Source organism: Tetrahymena thermophila (assembly GCF_000189635.1).
Source record: "Tetrahymena thermophila SB210 genomic scaffold scf_8254788, whole genome shotgun sequence".
Classification (NCBI taxonomy): domain Eukaryota; phylum Ciliophora; class Oligohymenophorea; order Hymenostomatida; family Tetrahymenidae; genus Tetrahymena; species Tetrahymena thermophila.
In genome coordinates, this window is record NW_002476544.1 from 488,939 (window position 1) to 511,897 (window position 22,959).

The 22,959-nt window shown below is 22.1% G+C and overlaps 9 protein-coding genes across 9 annotated transcripts; 3 read left to right on the top strand and 6 right to left on the bottom strand. All coding sequences in view use genetic code 6, as the record gives it.

Moving 5' to 3' along the window:
- Positions 1 to 1,062: 1,062 nt before the first annotated feature.
- On the top strand, positions 1,063 to 1,601 carry TTHERM_000263359 (hypothetical protein; the record flags this gene model as incomplete). Its single annotated transcript, XM_012795898.1, has 2 exons — positions 1,063 to 1,171; positions 1,230 to 1,601. Exon 2 carries the CDS (start codon positions 1,251 to 1,253, stop codon positions 1,599 to 1,601), a length of 351 nt encoding a protein of 116 aa, XP_012651352.1. The 5' UTR covers positions 1,063 to 1,171; positions 1,230 to 1,250.
- Positions 1,602 to 2,333: 732 nt separating this feature from the next.
- TTHERM_00263360 (immobilization antigen LA, putative) lies at positions 2,334 to 2,753 on the bottom strand (the record flags this gene model as incomplete). Its single annotated transcript, XM_001009085.2, has 1 exon — positions 2,334 to 2,753. The coding sequence occupies one exon, from the start codon at positions 2,751 to 2,753 to the stop codon at positions 2,334 to 2,336; it is 420 nt and encodes a 139-aa protein (XP_001009085.2).
- A 1,249-nt stretch (positions 2,754 to 4,002) lies between these two features.
- Positions 4,003 to 4,428, bottom strand: TTHERM_00263370 (Serine/Threonine kinase, putative; the record flags this gene model as incomplete). Its single annotated transcript, XM_001009086.2, has 1 exon — positions 4,003 to 4,428. One exon carries the CDS (start codon positions 4,426 to 4,428, stop codon positions 4,003 to 4,005), a length of 426 nt encoding a protein of 141 aa, XP_001009086.2.
- Positions 4,429 to 5,205: 777 nt separating this feature from the next.
- Positions 5,206 to 5,745, top strand: TTHERM_000263379 (transmembrane protein, putative; the record flags this gene model as incomplete). Its single annotated transcript, XM_012795899.1, has 1 exon — positions 5,206 to 5,745. One exon carries the CDS (start codon positions 5,206 to 5,208, stop codon positions 5,743 to 5,745), a length of 540 nt encoding a protein of 179 aa, XP_012651353.1.
- A 774-nt stretch (positions 5,746 to 6,519) lies between these two features.
- Positions 6,520 to 8,340, top strand: TTHERM_00263380 (cytosol aminopeptidase; the record flags this gene model as incomplete). The annotated part of the gene is made up of 4 exons (XM_001009087.3): positions 6,520 to 7,528; positions 7,602 to 7,834; positions 7,886 to 8,210; positions 8,264 to 8,340. The coding sequence occupies 4 exons, from the start codon at positions 6,520 to 6,522 to the stop codon at positions 8,338 to 8,340; spliced, it is 1,644 nt and encodes a 547-aa protein (XP_001009087.1).
- Positions 8,341 to 9,057: 717 nt separating this feature from the next.
- Positions 9,058 to 11,022, bottom strand: TTHERM_000263389 (cyclic nucleotide-binding domain protein; the record flags this gene model as incomplete). Its single annotated transcript, XM_012795900.1, has 7 exons — positions 9,058 to 9,132; positions 9,185 to 9,352; positions 9,410 to 9,526; positions 9,572 to 9,681; positions 9,987 to 10,290; positions 10,360 to 10,678; positions 10,736 to 11,022. 7 exons carry the CDS (start codon positions 11,020 to 11,022, stop codon positions 9,058 to 9,060), a joined length of 1,380 nt encoding a protein of 459 aa, XP_012651354.1.
- Positions 11,023 to 11,637: 615 nt separating this feature from the next.
- TTHERM_00263390 (cyclic nucleotide-binding domain protein) lies at positions 11,638 to 16,811 on the bottom strand (the record flags this gene model as incomplete). Its single annotated transcript, XM_001009088.3, has 9 exons — positions 11,638 to 13,896; positions 13,950 to 14,090; positions 14,147 to 14,673; positions 14,724 to 15,106; positions 15,156 to 15,226; positions 15,280 to 15,462; positions 15,528 to 15,586; positions 15,989 to 16,028; positions 16,092 to 16,811. The coding sequence occupies 9 exons, from the start codon at positions 16,809 to 16,811 to the stop codon at positions 11,638 to 11,640; spliced, it is 4,383 nt and encodes a 1,460-aa protein (XP_001009088.3).
- A 1,025-nt stretch (positions 16,812 to 17,836) lies between these two features.
- TTHERM_000263399 (cyclic nucleotide-binding domain protein) lies at positions 17,837 to 18,685 on the bottom strand (the record flags this gene model as incomplete). The annotated part of the gene is made up of 3 exons (XM_012795901.1): positions 17,837 to 17,847; positions 17,919 to 18,612; positions 18,671 to 18,685. The coding sequence occupies 3 exons, from the start codon at positions 18,683 to 18,685 to the stop codon at positions 17,837 to 17,839; spliced, it is 720 nt and encodes a 239-aa protein (XP_012651355.1).
- Positions 18,686 to 20,638: 1,953 nt separating this feature from the next.
- Positions 20,639 to 22,471, bottom strand: TTHERM_00263400 (ion channel protein; the record flags this gene model as incomplete). The annotated part of the gene is made up of 4 exons (XM_001009089.3): positions 20,639 to 20,706; positions 20,766 to 21,270; positions 21,330 to 21,512; positions 21,620 to 22,471. 4 exons carry the CDS (start codon positions 22,469 to 22,471, stop codon positions 20,639 to 20,641), a joined length of 1,608 nt encoding a protein of 535 aa, XP_001009089.3.
- Between the last annotated feature and the right edge of the window lie 488 nt (positions 22,472 to 22,959).

The following is a 22,959-nucleotide window of genomic DNA, read 5'->3' on the forward strand; positions in this document are numbered from 1 at the left end:
TTAACTATCATTTTCTAATTAATAGTTTGTTAATTTTTTGATTTGATTTCTCTTATTTATTTTTAAAAACTTAAGCCCATTTATTTCATAAGAAAAACTAAGATAGAAATCTCATGAATTATTTTTTTATTTTTTTAACTATTAAAAATATTGCATTTTAAATATTTTATTTTTATAATTACCATAAAGTTGATAAATTTAGAAGCAATTTAAAAAAATTGAAAACTCAAAAATTGTATGAAAATAAATATCCTAAATTTAAATCAGTATATTTTTTAATTCTATTAACAAAAAAGATCAAAAAAAGTTTAATCATGTTAGAAAAACATTAATTTGAAGCTGAATTGTTAGCAAATTTAATGGAATTTATGTAGTTATAGCAACAAACGATTTTATTTCCAAGTATAGAGCTTATCATATTAATTGCTTTACTTACTTTGCTATGAAGATTAATAGTAATATTATTTAAATATAATCTTTTAAAAATTTATCAATTTAGCTTTTAAAAACTAATTAATCAATAAAATAATTAGTTATAGTTTAATGATTTAAAATAATTTATCCATTATCTCTTTTACCTTTTTTTCAAAGCTGCTGATTACATCTCATTTTGATTAAATTTTAAAAAATAAATAAAAACTAATTTATGTTAATATGTAAACATTGATTATTTTATTTATTTAGTAGTTGATATATTCTGCATTTCTTTTATAATAAATTTACAATTGATTGATTAAACACTTCATTTTCTTTTAAAAGGATTTAATTAATTTTGTAATAATTTACAAACAAATATGTATATAAATTTATGTGACTTTTAGAAAAAATATTAGCATTTATTTTCATTATTAATTATTTTGATTTTAAAATAACATAAATTATTGCATAAAAAGTAAAAGATTTTAATCATATTAGGAAGTAGTAAATCTTTTTTTAGCCAATAAAATAGATTTTATCATTTTATTTAAAGCTAAGCTAAAGTTTATCTATCATTCAAGTTATTAATGTTGTAATTTTTATAAAATTAGTATTAAATTTATTCAATTATTCATATCTATATTTCTTGGATTAAGCTTATTTATTTATGAGGTATTTTCACCTCAGATTTATTCTGTTGTCTTTCATGCTTAAGAGAAATTTATTTTGATTTCAAACATGGTAGAACAAAATAGTAAGAATTAATAATATCTAAGTTAATTAATTAGTAATTATCTTTGAAAATTATGAAGAGCATCCATTTCCACTCGTTGATGATTAACCAGCAGGGCATTATGTGCAACTTTATCCTCCTATTGATTATTGATTTGAAGGGCATGGTTAACAACTACCACCTTAAACTGAATAAAAATTATTATGGCAATTTGTGCAAATACTACCAAAAGAAGATGATTAGTTTTATGGGCAAGGAAAGCATGATGATAATAATTGATTAGATTGTTTTTTGCTAGATGTATTTTATGGGCACGGATAGCAAATAGGAGTAGAGCCATCAGTTTTTTTCAACCCATATTATCCATTCTCGCAGTAATTATCTTAGCTATATATTTAAAAGACTAAGCTCAATAAAAATAAAAACTTAATCATTATTGTATTCATTTTGAATGATAATATTGCATAAATTATATTAATTTAATTGTAATTATAAAAAAAATCTTTCAAATATTCAAGAAAGTTAATCAAGTATCAAATATTTTTCAAATTTGGAGTATTCAACAGGCAAAATAAGCAGAATTAAATTATCTTTTAAAAATTAAAATTGTATTTTAAATACCTCTCTAACTAAAATAGTTAAAAATTCAACAATTAAGTAATAACTGGCTTCAAAATATTTTTATTTTTACAATTTATTTATCCATTAATTTTGTAAATAAATAGTCATAAATCTTATTTTTAAAATAAATATTTAACGTTTAAATTAAAAATGATCCTTTCTTATTTTATTTTGAGTAATATTGTTTTATATTTTCTTCTTAAATAATTTTTTTTCCTCAAAAATAAATATGAATTTAATTAAAAAATAGAAATTATAATAGTTCTATATTGAAAATTTTATTAATCTAAAAATATTTTTTTTTAAATAAGAACAATAAAACTGATAAATTTCAGATTTAAAAATATTTTTAAATATAGAGGTGATGAATTTAAATAGGGAGAGGAGTTGTTACCATCATTTTCTTTTAAATTTACTCACCTCTTTGTACAATTTGGTCAATTTTAAAGGCGGCCATTTAATTTATCTATGTTTTAACTGTAAAAGTATATTCAACAACATATAAATATATTTTTTATAAATTAAATTTCAATTCTTAAATAATTGAAAAAATAATTTTAATTCATGATATTAAAAACATACTTATCAAAACAGATTTTATAAAAAATTATTATAAATTTTTAGAAAATGTAGTTGCAATTTCACAGCTTGTTCCTGAAATAGATGACTGACCTGGAGGACATATAGTACAAGATTAACCACTGATTGATTATTAATTATCAGGGCAAGCAATACAGTATTGACCACTATAAGAGTAAAAGTTGTTTGGGCATGGTGAGCATGTATTTCCTGATACAGAGGTTTAATTTTCAGGACATGGAAAACATGAAGAAGAGCTTACATTTGAACCTTTAGTTCTTGAATAGTTATCTTGACAGTGAATGCACAATTTTCTGTTATGACCATATTATCCACTAGGGCAAAAATCAGCAATAGCTGCTCTTAAAAATTAAACTAATAAAAGACTAAATAGAATTTTCATGTCTGCCAGCCAAAATAAAATTTTTTTTTGTTTTTTTATTGAAATAATTAGTAGATATTAAACTATATTTTTATGAATTTTTTTATATATTATTTTAAAAAATGATGTTATTAATTTATAAAATAAGCAGAACAATAAATTAGTAAACTGCTCTATAAAAATGTAAGAAAAACTAAAAAAATTTTGAATAAGACAGTGAATTTATTGTTTATAAAAATAAAAATAGAAATCAATTTCTTAATATCTTAATAAATTACTGATTGATAGTAAAATTGCAAATAAAAGATGTATTAAATTATCAAGATGAAAATATTTTTTTAGAATTTTTTTATGCAATAAATTATATTATTAAAAATTCAGGATTTATATTAATTTAAAATGTTCAGAGGGATATTTTATCTTTTATTAAATTAAGATTAATGCATTTAAAAGTAACCAATAAAAATAACTATCTTTTGTATTGATAATCAAAACTCTTCTTATATTCAAAATTAAATAGAAATAATATCGTAATATATTTTTTTTATCTTTGAATTATTCTTTAAATTAATAATTTAACTTTAATAATTAAGTAAGGTTTAGTTATTAATGATTTACAGTCCTTACAAGAAACTTGTTAATAATTTTTGAAATAAACTATTTATTTATTTATTTAATCATTTTATTTTTACAATCAGCATTTTATTTAATATTGATTAGGAATAATATTTTTATTTAAAAATAAATATAATCCTTCCTTTCTACTTCTTATTTTTATGGATTCAATAATAAAAGTAAATAGTTGATATTTGTGATATTTTATATTTTTTATTTAGGGATCAATTTTATTAGTTCCTTTATAAGTGTTTGATTTTATTAATTCACAATTAAGCTTCATTCATCCACAATCTAATATTAACTTTTTTATTTTGCGGTATTTGTATAAAATGATACTTGTAATATATATCTATTAACTATAATTGTCATACATACATAGTATTAAAATTTAGTTAAAATAGAAAGATCATCCAAGTTTTACTTGAACTATCAACTTTTAAATTTAATTTAACATCTTAAAATAAAATAGGCTCTTATTATTAATTCTACCATATTTAGAAATGCCTTAATTTAATGAGGATTTACAAAAAATTCCAATAAAAGAATAGCAAAACAAGTAAAACAAAAGATAAATTTTACAAATGCATTATTAAAATAAAGAATGATTTTATTTTCATCAAAAAGAAGAGTTTCTTGCCAAAATATTCTATTTTCAGAGCAATAAATATATAAAACTAGCTAATCCTAAAGAAAAAGAAATTATTTTTGAATAAATTAAAGTGCAGGAACTTCCACTTGCAGATTAATAGCCTGAAGCACAGCTTGTGCAACTAGCACCAGAAATTGATTATTGGTTAGCTGCACAAGGAACACATTTTTAACCAGATGAAGATGTATAATTACTTGGGCAATTCTAACAATCTGTTCCAGAAAGGGAAGATTAATTTGCAGGACAATTAGTGCAAGATTAAGCACTAGTGTTTTATCCACTAATACTGGTTTAATTTGCTGGACAATTAGTGCAACTTCCACTACTTGGTCCATATTAGCCTGGAGGACAAGGTGTTACTTAAGCTGCCACCTATTACACTAATATTGATAGAAATACTATAGCAACTATAAGAAAAGCCTTTAACATAATTTAACTGCTAGCTAATTAGTAAATATATAAATTAAATTAACTTTTTTCAAATAATTTAATCAAATGAAATTCGGTTTAAAACTTTGAATGAATATAAAATTTATAAGTAATAACAAAATATTAGTCTTATTTTTCTAAAGAAATGTCTAATAAAACAAAAAATTTATTGAAGTAAATTATTAATTATTATTATTTCTTTTTTTATCATAAACCATAATTTATATGATAAACATTTGTCCAACAAAATACCTGGGTTTAAAAATTTTTTATAAAAGTTAATTTTAAACCATTTTCCTCTTTTAATGATGAAAAAATAATCAAATTATAAAAAAACTTGTTTAATAGAAACCCCCTTTTTCATATTAAAATAAATAATGTTCATCCAATAATAGAAAAATAAAATATTGTTTATACAAAGCATTCAAAAATGCATATTTTATTTAAATTTTTTAACAAAGTTTTATCGAGTATCTTATTTAGTAAGAATCAAATGATAATTAATTTTTAGCAAGGTATTTTTAATTATGGGTTTGTTTTAAAATCTTTAAAAGCAATATTAACCATTTTTATATAAATTATTTCTATTGTTTTAATGTTAAATTTATTTATTGATTAATGATTGAGCTAAAAAAACAGAACAAATAATCGATATATTTATCTATAATTTTATTAATCATACAATGTATATTAAGAAACTTATGAGTATTGCTAAAGAAGATAAAATATTTGCATTTAATTTGGGAGGAATAACGCCACAACCATAGCCAGGAACTGATGTCACTCCGTTTGGACATGGAACACAACTTTAACCACCTGTTGATGATTAATTTGCAGGGCATGCAACACAATTATTTCCCTAAGTAGACTGATAGTTATCAGCACAAGGAACGCAAAGGCCTCCAGATATAGAGACATGATTTGCTAAGCATGGAGTACAAGATTATTAAGTTGTATTTGATCCACTAGTGCTAGAAGTATTTGCAGGACAATTTGTACAAGAACCAGTAGTTCCATAAGTACCAGCTGGACAACTTTAAGCATATAATAGGCTAAAAGTTAGCATTGCTACTATTGAAAATTTAAATAACATTTTTAATAGAATTGTTTTTTTTTATTCAGCGCTTAATACTGATTAATTAATTTTTTTTTTTTAATGATTTATAAGCTTTTATGATAAAGAAGATCTTTACTTCAAGCAAAAAGGCTATAATAGAAAGGTGTTTGGCTTAAACTTTAAACTTCTATACTAAAACCATAAAGATAGAATAATTATATTCGTAAAATAAGGAGTTTTAACTCCAATCTTAGCTTTGATAATATTTAGCCATCTAAAAATAGATATCTACTTATTGTTAAATTAGAGCAAATTTATATTATGTATTAGATAGTTATTTTTAAATTAAAAAAGAAAAAATAATGTAAAAATAATAACAAAAAATATCAATAATTTTAATATTCACAACATTTTATTATCTCAATAATTTTCAAAATTATTAAATTAATGCAAACTATTCTTAGACATCTTTGCTTAAGTATTAAAATTATATAAAAATAAACTTATTTTATACTAAAAGAAATCAAAAAGCAAAATAATTAAAAATTTTTAAAGTTTAATAGCTCAAAAGTAAGAAAAAATATTTTAAAAATACCTTATTTTTTGTTATTTCAAATTTTACATTTTCTTTTTTAGTTGATTCATAATTATATATAAACAAAGAGTCACCATTTATTGCAGAAAATTTATGAAAATAATATCAAAATGCAAATTTTATAAATTGTATTTTAAATAAAAAAATTAATTTATTTAATTGAAAAAAAAAAATTTTTAATAAGTTCATTTTAAAGAAATAATTTTAAAATCATATTTTTTCTTTTTGAAATAAATATTTTATATTAAAAATGCATTAATTTTAAAAGCTTTTAAAAAATCTTTCTAGAAACTTTTTCTTTTTGTCTGTAAAAGATTTCTAATGAGATATGTATGATCTGTTAATTTTAATAACAATAATAAATCTTTAATATTCAATCAGAAACAATATTTAAAAGTAAAGTAGCAATTAAATAAATTAACAAATAAATAAATAGGAAATGATGAACAAATTCTCTTTAAAAACTAAATCAATCTTTTAAGGATTATGCAAACTTAATGCAAAATAGAATTATCAGTTCTGTTGGTAGAATAGATTCCCAGAGGTTTATGCTAAAATCATATTCCCAGAAATTATTCAAACTAACTAGACAAGTAGCCAAAATAGAGTATTTGTAACAAAGAAGGTTAATGAATAAACTGTTTCCAACAGCTTCTAATTAGATCAACTCAAAAAAAATAAAGCTGAGTGGGTTTATAACTCTAATGAATTGTAAACTCTTATCAACTATGTTGGTAAAGAAGAAAAGGAAGGAGAAAATACTGCTTAAAAGGATTAAGATACTTTGAATGCATTAAAGCAAAAATAATTAGAATCTTTAGTTGCCCAAGGCTCTAAAATTGCAAGATCTCTTCATGCTCGTAAAATAACCGAAAGCGATATCGTCTTTGATGCTGATCTCACTGCTGAAGAAATTTAACATTATCTCAAAGGATTTTTACTTGCAAATTACAAATTCAAAATGAATGGAATTGAAGAGGATAAGTTGACTGAAGAAGAAAAGAAAGCTCTTTTTAAGCCAATTTCTAAAATAAATGTTAAAACTGACAATAATCAAATTTAGCTTACTGATGAAGACTTCTAGTTTGTTTAAAAAGCTGCTTATTACACTTTATATGCAAGATAACTTGGAAATTTGCGTGCTGATATTGCTAACACAGAATTCTTTTTAAAGGAATGCAAAAACATTGTTGCTGCTAATCCTGGAAAAGTTATTTTGGAATATTTAAAGGGTGAAGAGTTAGTTGAGCAAGGTCTTAACCTAGCTCATGCTGTAGGTAAAGGTTCAAAGAATCCTCCAATTGTAGCAAATTTAACTTACTTCGGTGATTAATCTCGTCCTAATGAAGTAGATATTGCTTTCATTGGTAAAGGTGTCTGTTTTGATGCAGGTGGTCTCAACATTAAACCAACTGGTTTTATGGAAACTATGTATATGGATAAAGGAGGTAAATAAAATATTATTTTTAGAAATATTTTATTGTATGCCAATTTATTTTAATATATTTTAATATTATTTAGGTGCTGTTGCAACTTTGACTTCATTTAGAGCTGCTGTAGAACTTGGTTTGAAGGTCAATTTAACTGTTACTATTGGTTTGGTTGAAAATTTCCTCTCTAGCACAAGCTATAGACCTTCAGACATCATTAAGAGTCATAAAGGTTTGACTGTAGAAATTGGCAATACTGATGCAGAAGGAAGATTAGTCCTTGCTGATTGCATGAGCTGGACTTAATAAAAACATAAGCCAAAAGTAATTTAAATAATAAATTTTATTTTACTAAAATAAAACTTTTTAAAATAGACAATGATTGAGTTATCAACTTTGACTGGAGCTTGTGTTGTTGCTCTTGGAGAAGAATAAGCTGGTTTGTTTACAAATGATGAAGCATTAAGTAAGGAACTACAAGAAGCTAGTAAAGTTAGTGGTGATAGTCTATGGAGACTCCCAATTACTGATGCCCACAGAGAAGCTATGAAAGGTACATACAGTGACTTAAATAATTCTGGCAAAACTAGATATGGAGGTGCCTCTTAAGCAGCTGCTTTCCTTGAAAGATTTGTAGAAAAGGATGTTAAATGGGCTCATATTGATATTGCTGGTCCTGCAGAATCAAAATCAGATAAAGGTAAATAAAAATATGATTTCCTAAGTTATTTTAATTATAAAAATATTAAAAAGGATAATGGACAACAGGTATGACAGGTTTTGGAGTTTAATTACTTCTTCACTATTTAAAAAATTAGCAAAAGAAATGAAATGAAAGAATTAATTGAAATGAAAAATTTAATAAATATTAAAAATTTGATAAAAAAATGTGAATATTTATTTTGATTTAGTAAATAATAAGACACGTATCACTAATATATAAATAAATATTAGCAGCTTATAATTATAAATCTGGAATAAATGCCATTTCTGATTAAATGCTTTTCTTTTTTACTTTCTTCTTTTAGTTTTTCTAATATTTTATTAGCAAATGTAAATATTTATATAAATTTGAAAATTATAAAATAAATAGAAATATAAAATTTAATAAATGCCATTTCTGATTAAATGCTCTTCTTTTTACTTTCTTCTTTTAGTTTTTCTAATATTTTATTAGCAAATGTAAATATTTATATAAATTTGAAAATTATAAAATAAATAGAAATATAAATAAATAAATAATATAATTTCATTTAAATTTTGTTATTATTCAATTTATTCTTGTTTCTTTAAAAGTTTATAAAGAAGTACAAATATTTATTTGTTTATTTTAATTTGAATTAGTATTAAAATATTTATGAGATATATATAAATAAATAGAAATAAATTTAAACAAATTTTAATTATAAATTTAGAAAAATTCCATTTATGATTGGATTTATTTTTTTTCTTATATTCTTGATTTTAGTTTTATTAACATCAGAGAAAATTAAATATTATTTGAAATTATTTTAATTGTATTTGAACAATATTATTTGTAATTTTAATCATTCTTATTTTTCTTAAGGTTTGTCATTTTATTTAAAAATATTTGAGGTACTGAGGCTCCACAAAGTTAGGATCTTTTTTTAAAAAAATTAAGTTTATATAAATTAGCTATGATTTAAAGGTTACCTCTTTATTTTATTCTTATAGATCACTCTTTAAGATAATAGTTAGTTATTCTAATTTCTCATTGAAATTCTTATAAAAATAATTCTGATTATGGTTGAAATTAGCATAAAAGAACTTAAGTCTCTTTTCTTCTAATTTAATTTATTCTTTGCACTCCTCTATTTCACTCTTTATTTAAATAATTTAATCAATTTACTAGAATAAAATTTGTTTTTTTATCATTACTTAGTTGAGAGAATTTTAGTGTTAGCCTAATTCTTTTTTAAGTTCATATATTTTTTTTAAAATTTCATCTCTTGACTGAATAATTTAAACACATAATTGCAGCTGTCCGACTAATTACTATTAAAGAATGAATATTCATCTTAATGAAAAACTAAAGCTTACTTGAAGAGGAAAGTAGAATTTTTAGGAAAACTCTCTGGCATGCTGAGATTCTCTAATTCCCTATAAATGTACTTTTTTATCTAAATTCTCAGGAATTTCATCTAACTTTTCTAAATTTTATTATATTCAAATATATTATTTATTGCTTTATAAATTATTTTAATCTTTATAATTTTTATCTAATGAAAATTTTCATTTTAAGCTACTATGATTGATAATAAATTTTAAATTTCTTCTATTTAAATGCATACTCTGCTACTTGATTACATTACAGAATTTTAAGAAAGTAAAATTATTTTGACTCAAAAATCAGTAAAAACAATTTTTTACTAAAAACTTCTAAATTAAATTTTATTTATTTAGATTTATAAATTGCTTTTTTAAAAATGAAATTTCATTATAAATAATAGATTACTTAGCTCTGAAAATATTGAGGATAGAGATGCCATGTTTTCTGCTTATCTTTTTTTGTTTTCTATAATTTAATTTATGCTGTCTGAAATTTCTTTTAGCTTGTTGTAATTGTTTTAGTAATAGGTGAGGTAATTTTGAAACTCTTGATAAAATTCATCAGGAATTTTGGCTTCTATTTTTTGGGATCCTATTGCTTTATTAAATAAGCTAAATCCTAAGTTTACGATATTAGAAATAAAGCCTTCTTTTTTCTTTTCCTTTTGCTATCTTATTCCCATAGAAAGATTCTTTTCCTATTCAAAAGTCTTAATAAAACAATATATTAATTAAAATATAATTCATTTCTTATTTTATGACTAAAAATTGAGATTTACCTCCTCGTTGTTCATTAAAAATATGTATAGTTACTTTGAAAATCTCAGCTCTTTGTGATTTAGCAGCTATTTTAAATATAGAGTGAGCAATTATCTTCTTTCTTACATTAATTCGCTCTTTATTTGATTTAAAAACTCAATTTTTGGATCTATTTTTGAAAAAATTCCTTTTTATGGAAGCGCAGGTAAAAAATACCCAGGAAAATTGTAAAGCAATTCCTCGTGAAGCCATTCAAAATCACTAAATCTACGACTAACTATTGTTTTTTCGTCTTTGCTCTTGCTTGTTACTAAATAAGTATGACTTTCTAATATATAGCTATTTATAATGATTAAGTTTGTAAAAACTTAAAAAATTATTTTATTATTTATTTACAAATCTCTTTGAATATCTCCATCAGCTACATCAACTTCTCTTTCTATCATTAACTAGTTAACTTATAATTTCAAAGCTTTTAAATGCTTTTCATCATTTTTTTTATCATCTTATTCTGATTGCTATTAAATTTTAATCTTCTATGACTTTTGTTACTGATTCAGTAATTACTATTACTGCTGCTTTATTTGCTGCTCTTTTAAATATTCGTCTGTTTACTCTTCTTCTGTTTAAACAATATCATAATCATCATTTGAATCCGATAAACTATTTCCAATCTATTGCATTTTATTTACAAAGTATTTATTTTTACCTCTACTTATATTACTTATTTATCTTTTTATTATAATCTAAATTTTAGCAGAAATTTTTTTTGCAAATAATTTTTATCAATAACAAGAAAGCAGCATTAAAATTTGATTAAAAACCAAACAAGATAAATAAATTTAAAATAGATATCACTTTCATGTTGTACTTATTTACTTTGATATTTATAATTTAAAATATCTTTCACTTCTTTTTTAACAAATTGATTTAAGATCAGAAATATTTGATTAGGATAGGTAGTAGAAAAATTTAAATATTCTAATTAAAAAACAATAAATAATTTAAGTTAATTTTAAGAAAAATTTAACATTTCCTAAAATATAATAAACAATTAATATAAAATTTATTTTTTTAAAAGGATTTAATTGAGAAAAAAATAAAAAATTATTTCCTCTTGAGAAAATTTTAGGGTTAAAAAAATCGAAGAGACTAGTTAATAATTGATAATTTTTTAGTACATAATTACTTTATTTAAAATTTAATGAATTGATAAATTAATTAATTAAATAATTTAAATAAATTATGTAATCAAGTAAAATTGTATAAATATACTTACTATTTTTATTTTTTACAATTCAAAATTTTTTTGAAATGCTTTGTCTTCCTGCAAAAGAAGGCTACTGCAATATAATTTTACTTAAACGAGTTTCTCTAATTTTATAAATGCTAGCTTTTGAATCATGCCTTAGTTTGTTGCTTTTTTAAGGAATCTATTTCTTAAGTAACTATGTTTATTTATTATTGTACTTTACTAGGACATTTTCTATATTGCCTTATGGAAAATATATTTCATAGCTCTTTAGAGCATCTATGTCGTCTTCTTCATCTAATTCTATTATACCATTCATCTGCCTTTATATTTCAGAGTTCCAAACTAGCTATTTTCTATAAATAAGTAAATTAATGTCCATTTCACAAGTATTCCTTTTAACTATTTCTTCGTTTACAGGGAAAAACTGATTTTTATCTCCATAGAATCCTGTTTTACCTTTTTCAAAGTTAACTTTTTCAGCTTTCTATTTTAAACTACTTGTGATGGACAGCTTTTTTCTATTGTTTTATATATTTCTGCTTGATTACATCTTTTCTTCTTTTTAATTAGCAGAGTTGATTTCATAATCGCTATTAGCTGCAAGGTAAGGAATATAAGTAGTCTTTTTTTTCTTACTTAATTCTACTATGCTACTAGTTTTATTTTCTAAAATAGGATTTATAAGCTTGTTGTCTTACATAAATTTAATGTAGCTTATCAAATTTTGAGTATTTAATTAAATTATTTATTCATTTTGCATTTGCATTTCATAGCTCTGCCTTACTAAAGATTCTTTTAACTTTGCTACTGAAGATCCTTTGTTGATTGTTATTTTTCTTTAACTTTACATTTCTTCTGCTTGAGTTTGATAATAATTTAAATTGTTGTTTTAATACACATTTTAGTTATTATCTATTATTAATACTTGCTTACTTAACAAACTTTTACGTTTTGTTAATTTCCTTTGTCCATCTCTGATTTTAGCTTCTGGCGAGAAAATATCTAGCTCAATACTTGGTTATTTTTTCACTTAGTTTTTTTTAAATAAGTGTCCATGCCTTCTTAAAGGCGAATTTATTTAGTTGCTTGAAAAAGATTCTTCATACAAAGGAGATATTCTATAAGGAGAATCATCTTACATAAATTAAGCTTTATGAGCTCTTATTTCTGCTAAATAATTATTAACAGCCATATTTTTTCTATGAATTATTGATTAAGAAGGAAAAGTCTATGAATTATCTATATCTTCTTCTTTAAGATACTCAAATTAATTAGAAATTTATCTGTTAGAATAGTTTTGATCGTTATTTTATGACATTTTCAAAGGGCTTTTTTTATTATAAGTGTTTTGATCTTAATATTCTAATTTTGAATTATTCGAATCCTCATCTTTGTTTAATAATTTATTTTAGTTTTGAATTTCTAAAATAATATTCTAAGTAAACGAAACAGAGGGAAGAAACTAATCATCCTTTTATTATACTGAATCTTAATTATTTATTTGTTATATTGAGCAATTATTATCATCAGCCTCAGGTAAAACTGAAAGATCGCTTTTACAAGGTTTTTTCACATTAATGCTACTTGTTTTAGAAAGTCCTATGTTTTAATTGCTCTAAAAAACTTCAATTTGAGATTCATTGTTATTTTCTGAGTCTAATTTTTCATACTTCTTTAACTAGAGTTCTTGTATATTTTAAATTGATTGCTCTGATGTGATATCTATGTTTTCCTCTTTTACATTTAACTAATTTGAAAAATTATTTTAATTATTAATGTTTCTATGACTACCAAAATGGCTACTGCTATTGTAATTATTCTAACTATTTTATTTTCGTTTATCTTTGGAGCTAAAGGTATTTATTGTATATTTCTATTTTGCTGATTTACTTTGTTCCAGTTTATCAGAAGAATTCTCATCACTATATTCTGATATTTAATTTATTGTATTTATTTCAAAGCCTTTATTCTTTTAATTCTCCAAGATTTCATTAATTTCATCCAAAATTGACTCACTTTCTCCTCCTTCGTTTACTTTCTAATTCCAAAATTCTATTATCTCCATGTAAAATCTCTCAAGTTATTATAAAGCATTATATTTTTTTAATTTTCTTGAAGTAGGAAAACTATCTTAAGAACCAACAAACTATTTGAACTCTCTCTAATTAACAGAAGCCACCAAATGAACAGAAGGACATTATTGTAAGTAATGATTATAGTCACCACAAGAAAAGCATTTAGTCTCCAAAAATGATATTTGCTTATAAAGAGAAATACTATCTCTAATGTAGCAAATCTTCTCCTTTTAATTTTTTATTACAATTTAATATATATTTTAAATAATTTCATATTTACATAGTCCTTTGGATACTTTTAAAGGCAGTTGAAGAAATCAATTCTTTTGATATATGACAAATTCAAAAAAGTTTTAGCTTTTGCTGTGTAAGGATTTGGGTTATCAATAAAAAAACCAACTTATCCAAAGAAATCTTTTTTCTATAATAAAATTTAATAATAAATAATACCATTTATAATTCTCATAAATTTTTTACTTTTAAGATTCTTAAAGTTGTTTCTTAGCTAGTAGAACTATCACTTTAATATTGCTTTGTTATATTTACTTCTCCACTCCATATGAAATACAAATTATCTTCTCTATCACCTTCATTAAAAATAACTTCTCCAGGAAAATACTTTTTTTGATGAAAAATTAAAGATATTTCTTGCATACATTCTAGGCTTAATTTAGAAAAAATGTAATGCTTTCCCAGAATCTATTTGTTTACATCAAGTAAAACCTCCTCTTTAAGAATTTATGGCAAATTCTCAATCATATCTGCTTGCATAAAGGATTTTCTCTCTTCCACTTTTTTTTGATATTCAAAATATTTTCTCACTTTGTGTTAGAGTGTAATGCTAATCCCTTTATTATTCATTTCTCTATTAATTATTTACATATTTCTGTTAAAGTCTTTCTTCTTTTTCTCTAAATCTTTAACAATTTCACTTATTTATGAGAAAGTGTAGCCAAATATCGCACATGCTATCACACTGACAACAAGAATAAAAGATTTTTCAGCTTTTTACAATCAATTGTTAAATATTAAGTATTTTTGTCAATTAAATTACTTATTGTCTTTGGTGTTATATCTCCATACCCTATTGTTGTCATGGTTATTAAACAAAAATAGAGACTATTTAAATACTATTCTTAGAAATTAGCGTACTGCAGATTGTAATATATGATCCAGCTCTGACCTGACTACGTTAATCCAATTTTCAAGAAAATACAGCAAATAATGTGAGCTATAAAAAAAATAAAAAATTAAAGCTTAAATAACTTGAATAAATTAGACATGGTGTCATTTAATCTAAATTTTGACTCCAACTCTTCTAATTTACTACCGATATCACTGATTTTTAAAAAAACCACGTAATTAAAATAAATAAGAGGATTATCTTAATCGTCATTTATAGAAAGCATCAAAAATACAAATATCAATATATCTTTGCTAATAAAATAACAGTTTTTGTAATTAAATTTATAAAAATAAAACTTACATCAAATTTTTATACTACTTTTTGAGTATTTAAGCCCTGTCTTTAATGACTAATCCATTTTTAAAAATTCCCTATGAATATTATTTATATGTTTAATTAACTTTCTTTAAAAAAAATAATTTACAGAATTAAGATTAACAAATATTTCAAGTAGAAGAATCACTAAACAAATTTTTATGCAAAGAGCATATTAATTAAAATGTTCAGGAAAGAGCTCTAAAAAAACGTGATAAAGAGGAACATAAGCTATAAAAGCTATGTTAAAAAAAACCATGAATATGTCCCATGCTAATTTAAAAAAAGATTCCTTTAATTTTATTTAATTAAAATGTTACTAAAAATAATGAAATTTAATAATTTTATAATCATTACTGGCTATATTATGTAAGAAAGCAACTTAATATGAGATATTCTATCAATGAATTTATCAACTATTTATTAATAAATTTTCAGATTTTATATGTATAAATAAAGTTTTCAAAATAGAATAAATAAGATTGAAATTAAATGAATTATAGTATTTAATTCAAAAAAGTATTATTCTCTGTAAAAAATTATGCCATTTAATTTATTCAAAATAAGAAATTTATCTAAAAAGTTTATTGATCTTAAATTCATTTCTACAAAAAAAGAAATAAAATTGTTGAATATTAAAAAACTAAACTTTAATCTTCACAATCTATTATGCAGAAAATAAATGAAAAATATGTATAGATAGATTTAACAGCTTAAAAGGATAATTAGCATTTTGTATGTATGTATACCTTTGAATTAATTTCTTGTAATTCTCAAAATAAAAAATAATCAAATATAATAAAAAAAATTAATTATACCTCCAATTCTGTAAAACAATTTTTGGGTTATAGTTCTGTCCTATTTTTTAAATATACTTTTTAATAACTTAAAAAATGATAGCCAAATAAATTCTAAAATTACATTTAAATTGAAATATCCACTTTCGAAATAGTAGTCATAGCTTGAAGATGCATCATTTATCAGCGAAAACTAAGGCTTGGATAAGGCTTTAAATAAAAGACTTCTTGATTTTTTTTTAATATTAGACATAAACTTCTTAACATTTTTTATAACTAAAAACTCAATTCCTTTTTTAATGATAAATTTCTTTGCTTATTGTTGTTATAAGTTAGAACTATCATACATTCCATATTAACTTATTTCAAATTTCTCACTTTATGTTTTATTATTACTTTATAATTTACTTAGTTAAAGATTATGCTTTAAACTTTAAATATTGTTTTTGTTTAATGTGTCATTTTTTATGCGATCATTATCCCCTTTTTTCTAATCTCTCTTATCGAATAGCTAAAACTAACTATCTTTGTTAATTTACTAGCTATATGACAGATTTAATATATCTTTATCAATAGAAAACATAACAGGACTATGAGGAGACATTAATATTTGATCTCTAGTCCTGTCTTAATTTTCTTAGCTTTTAATTTAAGATTTGTAGGCCTAATCATTATTAATCACATTTTGTTAATTATTTATAAAAATGTTTTTGGCTTCTTCTTTTCTGAAAGTATTTTTTTCATCCTACAAGTTATTGTTTTTGATTGGCAAGTCCTTTTGTTTTTAAATATCTTAATTGCTATATTTTATACTCGATCTTTCTTCACTACATGATTCACTCATTTTACTGGAACCTCACAGCTTTTTAAAAAATAAATAATTAATATAAATTTTAAAAGTAATAGATCAGACTCAATATATTACTAATTAAGAGTTTTATAGTAAATTAATTGAAATTGAATATTTTTAAAGCTTTTTAAACTAAGTAATTCTTCTATATTATCATTTAACATTTTAGTAGGATTATTTCAATTATTAATTTAATAAATAAATTTTGTTGATTTTATTTTTAATGCTAAAATTTGCAAAATCAGCTTCAATTATTTAATAGCAATAAATATAAAAATTAAATTTATATTTATATCATAAATTAATAAAAAAACTTATTTTATTTCAACAAAAAAGAATAGCTCATTTTTTATAAATATATTTTTTTTATTTAAAAAAATTATATTAATTAATATTAATATTACTTTCCTTTTATAAATAATGGTCTAGTAAAGATTATTAAATTAATGAATTTAATTTTATCAAATAATTAATTGAATTAAAACTTACAAAAACTTTGATATTTAATGAAAAAATTAGTTAAATTAACAAGTATTTTCAAATACATAAATAAAATATTATCTTTTAGCATATAAAAAATAAAACTTTGACTTATGTTTATATATATATATATATAGGTTTTATTTGTAAAAATTATACTATTAAATAAATTTAAGGCTAATCCTTTTGACCACGCTTTAATGCTAGAATTATTAATTCAAGAAAATCATAAAAAATCATGAAAATTAATGAGGATTTACATTATAAATGCCAGAATAAAATGCTAATTGTGGATTTTTTATAAAATTTAAAGTACAAAATAAAATTAATAATAGTCAATTATTTAATTTCTTTTAAATCTTGTTCAATGCTTTTTTTAAAAGCTTTATTTTGCAATAGCAGAAGGTTGCTAAATAAATATCTTACTGAGACGATATTCTTTAAGTCTATATGAGTTACGACTTTATTTATTTTATCTTTAGGTAGTTTACTAATTTATTTATACTATTTATTTATTATAGAATTTTATTAAGACATTTTCAAGGTTACCCTATGGAAAATAAATTTTATAACTTTTAAGAACATCAATGTCATCTTCTTCTTCTCCAAATTCAAAAGTACCTTAAACTTGTTTTAGTATATCAGAGCTCCATAAAAGTTACTTTCTATATATGAGTAAATTAATGTCTAAATCATTAGTATTCCTCACAAATATATTCTCCCTAATTGGGAAAAAGTAACTTTTTTCACTAGGAATTGTAGTCTTACCTTTAATAAATATTTATCTATCAGATTTTTTAATTAAGCTAGTTATAGATTTCTGCTTTCTACCTTAAGGAAAATTATTACCCTAATACGCTTTTTCATCTTTTACGTTTAGAGATTTAATTTCAATATCACTGTTGTTAAAGACTGTACCATTTTGATTTATGAAAGTCTTTTTCTTCTTATTAATATCAGCCATATTATTGTTTCTATTTTCAATAATAGGATTTATTAGCTTGCTTTCTTGCATTAATTTTATGTAGTTTATTAAATTTTGAGTATTTTACTAAATTACTAATTCCTTCTAAACATCTAATGAGCTTTATCTCTGTATATCTTTTAATTTTAGTTCAGATCCTTTATCCATGGCTATTTTTCTTACACTTTACTTTTCCTCCATATAAGAACTTTAATTATTACTTTAGTTCGTAATTTAAGTATTATCAATAATAGTTATTTGCTTACTCATAAAACTTTTATGTTTCTTTAACTTTCTTTAGCCATCTTTATTCTTAAGTTCCGGTGAAAAAAGTTCTAGCTCTATACTTGGCTATTTTTTAATTTAGTTTTTTTTTAATATGTGCTTTCTCATAGGAGAATTTATTTACTGGTTAGATAAACATTATTCTTTTAAAGGAGATATTTTATATGGTATTTCTTCTTAATTTTTATCTATTCCCTGAGCTTTTTAGATTTTCAAATCTCCTAAAATGCTACCCATACCAATAGTTTACTTTTGAATTGTCTCTTCCTCTTACAAATTATCTATCTAATTAGTAAGTTTGTCATTTGACAAATAATTATTTTATCCTAATTTTAATTAATTTTTTTTATTTCTTGCAATTTACTCATTTTAATCTAATTTTGAAATGCTTATTTCATCGCCTCTGTATTAATAGATTTTATTCTAACTATGTAAAAAAGAAGTGATCAATTTTTCTAATTTGTTTTTATTGTTATTTGAATCAAATCTATCATACTGCTAATTAGAGTAATTTTCTTCTGCTTCAGATAAAAGTGATAAGTCACTCTGACATAATCTTTTGCCTTTAATACTATTGCAAGTGCCTTTAATCCTATCTGTGTCAATTGTTTTATTTTTATTGTAATAAATGTCTATTGGAGTTTCAATATTGTTTTCTAATTTTAAATTTTCACTCTATTTTAACTGGAGTTCTTTTATTTTTTATATAGACTATTCTGATGTAATATCTATGTTTTCCTCCTTAATATTAAGCTAATTTGTAAAATTGCTTTGATTAACTATATTTTTGTTACTCTCTTATATAATACTATTCATATTTTTTAAGCTATTTTCTTTACACCTCTCTTTCGAGCTAAAAGTATTTACTGTGGGCTTCTTCTATTTATTTTATTTGTCAAACTCTATTTTTTCATCTGAATTTTCTTTACTACTCTCTTATATCTAATTAATTGTAACTATTTCAAAGCTATTATTCTTTTAGTTTTCTAAGAGGTCAAAGATTTCTTACAATATTGCTTCTTCAACTCCTCCTCCTCCTAAATCATTAACCTTTTTATTCCAAAAATCAATAACCTCCATATGAATTTTTTGCAATTGGTATAAAACATTATATTTTTTTTATTTTCTTGAAATTGAAAAATTTTCATTAGGATATGCATCATACTAATACTTTCTTTAATTAATAGAACTAACCAAGTGAACAGCGGGGCATTATTAAAGATAATGATTATAATCTCCACAAGAAAAACACTTGGTTTCCAAAAATGATATTTATTAATAGAGAGAAATATTATCCCTAATGTAACAAATCTTTTCCTATTATTATAATTTAATTAATATTTATTGTACAATCCAAATAAATTTAGTTTATACATAATCTATTGGATATTTCTGAATGCATTTGAAGAACTCACTTCTTTTTATATATGATAAATTCAAAAATGTCTTAGCATTTGCTGAATAAGGATTTGGATTATCAATGAAAAATCCAATTTATCCAAAGAATTCTTTTTTCTAAATTAAAAAATAATTCATTTTCAAATTAATTTTTTATTAAATTAAACAAAAAAATTTTAAATTAATTATTTGAATGTAAATTTGTAAATTTAAATATAATAAAGAAGTAGCAATAATTTTTACTTTTAATGTTCTTAAAGTTGTTTCTTAGCTAGTAGAGTTATTACTGGAATATTACTTTGTTATATTTACTTCTCCACTCCAAATAAAATATAAATTTTCTTCTCGATCACCTTCATTAAAAATAATTTCACCAGGAAAATACTTTTTTTGATGAAAAATTAAAGATATTTCTTTCATACATTCAGGGCTTAGTTTGGAAAAAATATAATGCTTTTATAGAATTTATTTATTTATATCTAATGAAACCTCCTCTTTAAGAATTTATGGTAAGTTTTCTATCATGTCTGTTTACATAAAAGACTTTTTCTCTTCAACTTTTTTTTGATATTCAAAATATTTTCTCACTTTATGTTAGAGGGCAACACTAATTCCTTTATCATTCATTTCTCTATTTACTATTTGCATATCTCTGTTGAAATCCTTCTTCTTTTTTTCTAAGTTTTTAACAATTTCACTTATTTATGAAAAAGTGTAACCAAATATAGCACATGCAATTGCACTAACAACAAGGATAAAAGACTTTTCGGCTATTTTTAAAAAATTTTTAATTATTTTTTTAATTTTTATATTAAAAATACTCAAAGTTTTAGGACTTATGTCTCCGTATCCAATTGTAGTCATAGTAATAAGACAGAAGTATAGGCTATTTAAATATTATTCTTGGAAATTAGCTTATTATAGATTATAATATACAATCCAGCTTTATCCTGAACTTACTTACTCCAATCCAATTTTAAGGAAAATACAGCAAATAATATGAGCGATAAAAAAAATAAAAAATTAAAGCTTAAACAGCTTCAGTAAATTTAGCATTGTGTCATTTAATCTAAATTTAGATTCTAAATCTTCTAATTTGCTATTCACATCTCTGATCTTTAAAAAAACGATATAATTAAAGTATGAAAGTGGGCTATCCTTTTTGTCATTTATAGAAAACGCCATAAAAATGAAGATCAATAAGTCTTTTCTAAAAAAAATAGTTTTGTATTTTTTTATAAATTGAAAATTTTACATTAAGTTTTTGTATTATTTTTTGAGAATCTGAGTTCTATCTTTAATGACTAATCCATTTTTAAAAATTCCCTTTTAAATTAATGTATTATTTTTAAATTAAACTTCCTTTTTCTTAAAAATTAATTTACAGAATTAAGGTTAACAAATATATCTAGTATAAGGATCACCAAACAGATTTAAATGAAAAAGACCTATTAACTAAAATTTTCAGGAAAGAGATCTAAAAATATGTGATAAAGAGGGATGTAAGCTATAAACGTAATGTTAAATAAAACTATGAAAGCATCCCAAGCTAATTTAAAAATAGATTCCTTAATTTTTATTTATATTAAGAAAATTAATTAATTATTGATAATTTATAAAATAAAATTCAGAGTAATCTAAGAATTAATTGATATGAGTCAAATAAAATTGATACTGGTTAAATGATATAGCAAAATAATTCTATTTGAGAAATCCTGTCAACTATCTTGCTAACTTAGTTTAATTAAAGTAATTTACTTAAATTTTTAATTAAAACAATTTAAAAGAAATATTTATTTATAAAATAATTTATATAACAAGTTATTTAAATTTTACTTCCAATTCTATATAACTGTTTTTCTATAAAAGTTCTTTCCTAATTAATTATTAAGAATAATTATTAATAGATAAAAATATTAATAAATTATGTTAAAATAAATACGCTTAAGTTGAAGTATCCATTTTCGAGATAGTAGTCGTAGCTTGAAGAGACATCATTAATCAATAAAAATTAAGGTTTTGACAACGCCTTAAAAAGTAGTCTTCTTGATTTTTTTTTAATATTTGATATAAACTTTTTAATGTTTTTTATAACAAAAAACTCAATTCCTCTTTTAATAGTAAATCTCTTAGTCTATTGTATACTTAAGCTGTCTAAAATTCCATATTCACTAAATTCAAATTTTTCGATTTAGTATTTACTATCCGTTTGCTATTTACCAACAAATAAATTTGGTTTTGAATCTTACACATTCTTGATCTAATTATCATCATTTAAATCATCATTATCATTATTTTTTTTTTACTAATCTCTCTTATCAGATAACCAAATTAAACTATCTCTATTTGCTTACTAACTATGAGATATATTTGACAAATCTCTTTCTATATTAGGCATTGCTGAATGGCACAAATGAGCTTATACTAAATGATCCTTAGTCAAGTTTTGGTTTTATAATCTTTTATTTTAATTATATTAGTTCTATAGTTCTACTTTTCTGTTAATTGCATCTCCTTTAACATTCATAAAAATGTTTGCTGTATCTTATCCTTATAGGGTGTCATTTACTCTTGTTTAATAACATTCTTTTCTACTTTCTGCATTATTTATATTTTAGAAACTTAAATTGTTAAATTATTTGGATATTTCTTAATTCTATATCTCCATAATTTGCTAATTGCTTTAGGGTTATTTAAAAACTTATAAAATTTTAATTAATAATTTATTAAAATATTGTTTGTAGATCAATTTATTGTTCAAAGAAATCAAATTGACAAATTGCCTAAAAAAATATCAATCAGTCTGAAACATTATCAACAACTTTTATTTTCTTATTCAATTAGTTAGTACAATTTTGATTATAGATTTTATATTTGTTTAACTACAATTTAAATTTATTAACAAATTTGAAATAAAAGGCTAATTATTAATAAATTTTTGAATAAGAGTACTTCCTTAGCCTAATTATTGATTAGTTTTATTTTGTGATTTAACAGCTTAAAATAATAAATTAT